Source organism: Dreissena polymorpha, chromosome 1 (genome assembly GCF_020536995.1).
Source record: "Dreissena polymorpha isolate Duluth1 chromosome 1, UMN_Dpol_1.0, whole genome shotgun sequence".
NCBI lineage: Eukaryota > Metazoa > Mollusca > Bivalvia > Myida > Dreissenidae > Dreissena > Dreissena polymorpha.
In genome coordinates this window covers 159,214,157-159,222,756 of record NC_068355.1, presented here as the reverse complement: position 1 = coordinate 159,222,756, position 8,600 = coordinate 159,214,157, and the positions used below count along the sequence as shown (strand labels likewise).

Genomic DNA, 8,600 nt, shown 5'->3' with positions numbered 1-8,600 from the left:
TCATACGACACACGAATACTAAAATGGTTCCAATACAAAACAATAATTAAAACGAGCATTTTGCATCTACAAACATCTATTTAACCAGACCACATCTGGCGCTGAAATTTCGGCAATTGCCATAAGGACCAATGATTTTTAATTGTTAAGCTTTATTTTACGAAATATTGTTCGAAATTTTCGTTGATTTCGAGAAGTAATGTTACTTTAACAGCACTATGCAATTATGTTTCAAAACAACAACAACACAATTGGCCTTTCATGTAAAGGCTATACACACCAGCGCGATATTGCTCAATTTTGTATATAATAGCAAATGTTTTTTTTTTAATAACAGTGAGTTTTTCCATTATACAAGTTCCATTGAGTAGGAAATATAAGTATGTTCTTCACCGGCAACAAGGTGAGAATACCAGTCGTTATAACGGTTAAGGATTACACACAATTCATTTTACCCAATATGTATACGTCTTCGGCATAGCGAGAGTCAAGTGTACTCTTCTTACCTTATACGTAATCTAAAGAAATTATGAAACATATATTTACTTCTACAGTATTTCTTTTCGATTAGTTAGTGCAAACGACGAAAGATTATGTCAAAGTTTAAATGTTTGTGAGTGTAACACACAGGCGTGACCGCAGTGGTTACGGTCGCCTGTCGGACAAAAACAACTGGCACGTCAATCTCTTGCACGACGGTTACATTACATTCACCTCTGTGTTGTGCTCAGAACGGACTATTGTTATGAAAGCGTCTCATTTATGTCATGATCATTCCAAGCGTTCATCATTGAGGTTACAGAATACTAAACAATCTCTTGCACGACGGTTACATTGCATTCACTGCATTAAAGAAAACCATCTCATACCATGATATCTTATATCAGTCTTAATTCATTATTATAAAATTGATATGGGTTTTTATGTTAAGAAACCAACATACATACACACGTCGAAGCAATTCCTAACGTCACTCAAAAATAATATGTTTATTATTTTTACATTTGTGAAGTGCGTGGAATGATTCCATCTGCGTAAATGGGCAATAAATTGGTTCCAAAGAGTTGCATTAAAACTCGCAAGTTTTTGCATGATTTATCGTACATTTAAACGTCATATTTCTTAATTTAATGCATGCGATCTTAAATATCCAATCAAATATACGTTGAATGCGTTGAATCGGTTTTATCTATTTTATAGACAAAATGGAGGACTGAGCCTTTCGCAGAGTTGTATGTGAGAGCAAGGAACGACAACTCTGCGTGGAGATTGCTGGCACGTGATGCTCGGAGAGCATGCGCAAGGGGAAGAGGAAGGCATGGAGCAGATGTATACACTGGAAAAGATTGTCACACACCCCAAGATTTTGCGTGAGTGGCTGCTCTCATACTCGACTCTTAAATCACTTGTATTTAATATTAGCGAGTAGCATAATCGTGCGCTTGTATGTTTCTTTAACTTAACATAACGTGTTTAATGTGACAATATATCACAAACACGCATATATATCAACTCCTAGTTTTTTGTCACATTAGCACCTGCCAATATTAGTTCAACTGAATGTGAGTCCTGGAGTTGTCGTTCTCTTGAATGTGCTCATTACTATGTATTACACATTTAAATGCGTCAATGTTCAATGCATCACCCACTGGTCGGTTTGTTTTCATATGATACGCGCGCCAACCAGAGTCCACTTCAGTGTATCACATGTTTGCAGGTATCAACTCCAATATATCTCACTTGTTCCCAGTGTCCAATTCAGTGTATCGCGCGCCTTTAAATGTCTACTGTTATGTATTAAAAGTGCGTTTGTATCAACTAAATATTATCACACACGTGCCTGTGTCCACTGCAATGTATCTTGTGTACAATACAACAAATGACACGAATTTTGGTGTCCACGCCAATGTCTCACACGCTTATCTGTGTCAAAACAATTGTATCATACGGTTATTAGTGTCAATGTCATTGTATCACATTTGACATTGACACGTGTGCGATACACAAAAAAACATACTGTAAAGCGCATATGTTTGAGCTGACACCTTCGTGTGACCTATCAAGATTTACACCATTGCCTAACAAGATCGTCAGTAGAGACGACAATCATAAGATTATTAGCTTCAAATATATCATCAGACGTGTATATGTCCCACCTTCAATTTACCACACAAGTCAAGGTTTCGATTACAAGTGTCAATATTTCAAGCGCTTGGAAATGTAATCCCCTACGTTTCTGTCTATTTTAGATGATCCGAAAGGGAGTATACTCTATGATATCGCTCTGGTAAAGTTGAGCAAGACCGCTCACATGTCCGAATACGTGAGCACCATCTGTATCGAGCCCAACTACACCGTGCGCGATCACAGCCACTGCGTCACTGCGGGACGAGGAACGTTAGTGGAAGTAGACGCTTGTTTTTGATATGACAAAATAACACATTTTTGGTGAAATGTTTATATATTGTTTTCCGGACAAAAGAAGAATACTTTAACTGTTCATGTTGAGTACTGGTTTCGCACCCAGTAGAAAAACATGAACATTGAAATAGTTTCGTAAATTTCTTGTAAGAATAACTTCCATCATTACTCCAACACTTCAACGGGAGTTGCGTTCTGTTAAGGTGGTGTGGGAGCGGAAGTGCCGCACCATGCGAGTTTACAGATCGTGCCCTATGCCGTCTGCGCAGACCGCTACGATCTACTTCCGGAGGAAGACCGCTTTGAGAATTTCGTCATCGACGACTCTGTTATTTGCGCCATCGCTGAAGGCAGGGGCTCCTGTCATGTAAGAATGAATTACCCGCATGTGAATTGAACTGTTCATCAGCTTAAATGTAATTTTCATTGTCTACATTGAAATTAGTTGTTATGGGCCATCCTAGTTTCCTTAATTGTTTTCTTTTTGTATATTTGTTTACTTTAATTTTGGTCAAATGACCCCAACGTCAATATTATCAAATGACTTCTCGCTATTTATTAACTTTTCAAATCAATCAACACGATTTTGTTTTGTTAACACTAGAAGTTTTCTTATTATTAAATAGAGTGTGATAGATTGAAGATATGTCTACGTTCTCATCTAATGTCATAAAACAATTCTCGTCCAAGGATTTGGTTAGGCTTGTTATTAAAGAAATTCCTTAACTGGTATAATATAATATGGTAGTAACGTACAATTCGTGACAGATGTAATAAAATTAGATGCATAAGCCTATAGAAATATGTATTAAAGTACACCGTTACATGAAAAATATTGTGTCATAATATGGCACCTCTCGTTCATTTCTAGGGCGACTCGGGCGGTTCGCTGGCGTGCTTCCATGACGGCCACTGGACACAAGTGGGCGTGGTCTCTACTGGTTTTAGATGCACCCACCCACTGTATCCCGGGATCTACACGCTCATTCACCACTTTTACGACTGGATAAAGACTGTCATTGAGTCCAACTGAGTCGCCAAAACTCAATTAATATTATCTTTTTGTTATACTTTGAAGTAAATCTGCTCGACTTTATACATCTTTGGAATATAATGTAATCGTTGACTATCTTTTTATCAACATACATAAGCAACTAAACTAACAGCTATGTTTATCTTATGTTTTCCCCGCACTAGTTTACTAATCGGGAATTTGGTGTCCTCTTTCACTCTAAACAGTGAGGTTATTCATGTTAATACGATATTAACATGAATTTTATTTATAATAAATATAATTATAAATAATACATATTTGTATTTCTTATAACAAGCTTTTGTTCAGCCAGAAAAGTCTTGAGATAAAATAATATTTTGATGAAATGTTCACACAATAGAAAGGGTGTTTCAGCAGATAATCAGACATTGTCTCTGTAGGTTACTTCCCTTCTTTTCCGGGAAGACATTAACCCGTATTATACAGAACAGCGGTACGTCAGTATTTGAATTGTTTATGTTTTCACTTTGGAAGACGATTAAATAGTTATATAACAGGTATGGTGATGATTATGATTCTTACGCGCTTCCGAATGATCTCTTTCATTAGTGAATATTTGTAAGTTCGTGATGCTTTCAGTTGGACATATATGAAATTGCATCATTAATAACGGATTACATGCGATATGTCTCAGCAGTTTCCGTTATTGTCCCCTACCGGTTTCACCGGAGGGGACTTATGGTTTGCGCTCTGTCTGTCAGTCCGTCAGTCCGTCAGTCTGTCAGTCTGTCACACTTTTCTGGATCCTGCGATTACTTTAAAAGTTCTTCATATTTCTTCATGAAACTTAAAACATGGATAGATGACAATATGGACATTATGCACGTCATTTCATTTTGTTCCTACGTCAAAAATTCTGGGAGCTATGGCAACAAATATATTTAAAAAAAAAAAGATTTTTCTGACAATGGTGGAGCCGGTAGGGGACATATGCTGCTTGGCAATAGTCTTGTTTAATATGTATTTCTTTAAAATCCTTTAAAACTCGGTTTTTCTTGTGTATTTCGGTATTGACATGCCAAGCAAGCGATATGATGCTTATATTTCCGTTCACAACAAGCTATATGACTATATTTCCGTTCACAACAAGCTATATGATTATGTTGCCGTTTACAACAAGCGAAATGGTTATATTTGCGTTCACAACAAGCTATACGATTATATTTTCAGATTCACTACCTGCTATGGACGCTGAAAAAATACATGAAGCGACACACGATATTTTGCGCGATACTCAAAGCGAAACACGATATTTTGCGACATACACAAAGCGACGCGCGATAATGTACCACGAAATATCGCCCTTATGTAGGACACACGATTTTGTAATATGTAAAAAGGCGATATATCGTGGTAAATATCGCGTGTCGCTCTGTGTATCACGCACAATATCGTGTGTCGCTTCGTGTGTCGAGCAAAATATCGTGTGTCGTTTAAAGTATCGCGCAAAATATTGTGTGTCGCTTCGTGCATCGCGTAACATGTCGTATGTCGCCCTTTGAACGCGAGACACGATATTTTGCTAGGTACTCAAATTGAAGCACACTATTTTGCGCGACATACAAAGCGACACACGGTATTTTGCGCGATACTCAAATCGACACGCGATATTTATCGCGATGTGTCGCCTTTTGGGCTACCTACACAAGGGCGATATTTCGTGGTATATTCTCGCGCGTCGCTTCGTGTATCGCGCAAAATATCGTTTGTCGCTTTGTGTGTCACGCAAAATTTATTGTGTCGCTTTGAGTATCGCGCATAATATCGTGAGTCGCTTAGTGTGTCGCGCAAAATATCGTGTATCGCTTCGTTTGTCGTGTGTCGCACTTGATGAAAGAAGGGCTAGATTATAGATGGAACTATCCGGATTCCGTATCTGCGTGATAATTAAACGTTCAACTTGTTAATTTATTTGAATGTGTGAGTTCTATACAGTTTCAACTATTTTCAGTCGTACCGCGACAAATCACATATGAATTATCCATGGTCTTAAAATTCCAAATAGTTTAATCTTGAAAGAAAGCCGCAACCGATATATATCGAAAGTTAGCTCGTAATAAGAGTTTTGCCATAATTATCTCTATTTTAACAAAAGGACAGAAGGAAATCATATAGTACAACGAATGCTAAACACATTTGACAATCTCCTATGAAGTACAGTTGAATCTCGAAATGTCGAAGTTCATAAACCATACAAATTATTTCGAAGTAAAAGAGTAACCCGACTTATAAGACGTACACTTCTGACTAATTATAACTAGATACAGGTGACAAACGATGCTGAAAGATCTCCAGTAGGAAATTCAAACATAACTGGCAATCTTCATGTAGCTGTCTTTAGGTTTGTAAATTTATTCATGCGTTTCAATTAAGAAAAAACTTGTATCTCAAATTTGAGAAGGGAATGAGCATTTATGTTCGAAGTTTCCATTACTTCGATATATCCGACTTCGGCAAAGCGAGTCAAATGTACTCTACATTGCGTGTAAATGACTTGTTTCAATAATGTCAAAGTATGAATTATTTAAAAAAGAAATCCACTCACCCATCCATTTTATTTCAAAATACGAACGAAAATCTTAAAACTGTTTTTGTGATCAAAATATCCGATAGTTCTATCGAATATGGTCCATGAGTAACGTCCACATCTCATCATGCCAATTTTCATTGCCGCAGCTGATGGCTTGAGCATAATTGTATTTTCGCAGCCGATGTCATGACCATCTAATAAGTAACCACGGCCGTTGGCTTGAGCGAATTTACATGTTGATAAAAATGTTGTGTGTTCATGTGGTATGCTTTAATTTGGAATAACCGAAGAGAAATGATTAAATATGTCAATAAAATGTTGTTCATATGTATCTTTGGTCTAAATCCTGTGTAATTAGAGTTTGACAGAGAGAGTGGTGAATTTTGTTTGATTTTAGACCACATTCTAACGGATTTCTTTAGAAGTAAGCAGCTAGGAAGGTAAGGATTACGTTCACAAAGTCATTTTTACTTAGGCTCTCAAAGAACACACGCAAATCTGCTCAATTCAATACGTTAGAATAGGGGAATACTTACACCTCGCTTTTACCCGACATGTATACAGTACCGCAGCCGATGGATGAACCGCAGACGATGCGTTAGTCGAGTACACGGTGTGATCAGGACATTTCACACTTTTTCCTATAATAAACTCCTGACATACTGTATTTAGGACATAATTTATATTTGAACTTTGAGTGTGGCCGAGACCGTTGAGCTAGGAATATTTTTTTCGTACCGCGATACACCAACTCCACATGTCTATAATGTTTGTATTGCCTGTATTGTTTTTGACAATAAACTGTTAAAATATAACACTACAGTCCGGAATATCCGTATGAAGGTAATGTTACCATTGAACACCACTTTCTGTGAACTCAAGTTTGCAGCCTAATACAAATGTCCTGTGCTCACACCCGTATCCACATGATATTCAATGTTAGCAAATCTATGCTCACATTTCCCGAATAATGATTTAGTAAATGTGCGGACAAAATTCGGAAAGAACGGAGATACAAACGTAGGTAAGGACAAGTAAATTGCTTCATCCCCCTGACGGAAGCATACATTTGCTGATATATGATAGCTAATACGTAGGGGACTTCCAAGACCAAACATTTAGTAGCATTTTTTCCTGGACATTTTTATGTTATTTTTCTACGGATAAGAAAAGACATTTCCATTGCCGTTGAGAATCGAACTCACATGAAGCAGTGGGCGGCGGTGAGAATCCACTGTTGGTGAATAAGTGTCGCTCCACAGGAATGATTCGTGAAGTTCTCCCAATACATGAAGTGCATTGACACCAGCCACGGCCACTCCCCCTGAAGTAACGCCTAGCCGCCAACAACACGCTTACTATCGTCATTTTCATGTTTGCTACCCATAAGAACGCTGCACGTCATTCCCAAAGTGGAGGCACTTGGTCCTGTGTTTCTGCGAACGCCGTCGAAAACCTGCGACGAACAGAATATAGTATTGTGTATGGGGTACACATAACAGCACCGAACAACGAGCGCAACATTTATACAAATCTATACATGTCTAATATTCTCAAATGCCTAAAAGAAGAAAGTTAATCATCTCGACGTTACCCGTACTTGTATCTGCATCAAACCTGACCATTAAAAATCAAGGTAGCATACTTGATGTTTAAGCTTTGATTTTTATGCGTGGTTTTTTATTTTATATGCCCCCAGATCTAATAATCAGGGGTATATTGTTTTTGGCCTATCTGTCATTGTATGTGTGTGTCTGTCCCAAAACTTTAACCATGCTCATAAAATGAAAACTCTTGGGTCTATGTTCTTTAAACTTTACATGTGCGTGCATCTGATTGAGATCTACAATCAAACATGGTTGGAGGTCACAAGGTCAAGATCACTGTGACCTTACCATTCAAAAATATACGATTTCTCTTAAATAGCTTCTGTTCGGCTTCAAAGCGCAGTAGGAGGCATTGTGTTTCACAGCTCCAATAATGTTTTATGTATATAGTATGCACATCAAAAGTACGAACATATCATTTATTTGAAATATACATGAACAATATCAATGTAAATACTTTTGGGCTAAATCAACAGTGGTTGGTTGCTTGTTTATCACGCTGTTCGCCATCAGAGCCGGAAGTGGGGTTCATGCTCAATTGGGCATTGTATCCCTAGCCTATACAGTAACATCCGTCACAATAAATGTTAACGAACGTTCGATTCGGTAATAAATAACATTGCCAATGCAAATGTAGACATGCATATTATCAAATGCTCACCTCACATTTCAGAGCTGCGGCAGCTTTAACAAATGAATTAGAAGTTATCCCGCTAAGGTCACAAGTAATGTCGGGCGCCAAGTGGTAATAAAAATACTTAATGTGAATATTATATATGTAATAATTAACAAAATAACAAATTATTATATGTTACGCGTATTTAGTGGCATTAGTAGGCGCCGCAATGGATTGCAGGGGTCTACATGGGGTGATTATTGTGTTTGTTATCTAGAGGGATAGACTTTATTTGAATATGTATGTTTGCCCTTTCTTAAAACTAAAGATTTTTGTGAAAATGCATAAACTGTTATATCCATGTCTTTTTAT

General features: G+C 37.5%; 1 protein-coding gene across 1 annotated transcript; it reads left to right on the top strand.

The window, feature by feature from the left end:
* Window positions 1-1,282: 1,282 nt before the first annotated feature.
* On the top strand, window positions 1,283-3,454 carry LOC127861520 (tryptase-like). The gene is made up of 4 exons (XM_052400128.1): window positions 1,283-1,370; window positions 2,250-2,417; window positions 2,625-2,788; window positions 3,293-3,454. Exons 1-4 carry the CDS (start codon window positions 1,283-1,285, stop codon window positions 3,452-3,454), a joined length of 582 nt encoding a protein of 193 aa, XP_052256088.1.
* The last annotated feature ends 5,146 nt before the right edge of the window (window positions 3,455-8,600 follow it).

Coding starts and splice junctions, on each gene's coding strand:
- LOC127861520 (XM_052400128.1), top strand. CDS start 1,283: ATGCTCGGAGAGCATGCGCAAGGGGAAGAGGAAGGCATGGAGCAGATG. Junction 1,371..2,249: donor CACACACCCCAAGATTTTGC/GTGAGTGGCTGC, acceptor TGTCTATTTTAG/ATGATCCGAAAGGGAGTATA. Junction 2,418..2,624: donor GTTAGTGGAAGTAGACGCTT/GTTTTTGATATG, acceptor CGTTCTGTTAAG/GTGGTGTGGGAGCGGAAGTG.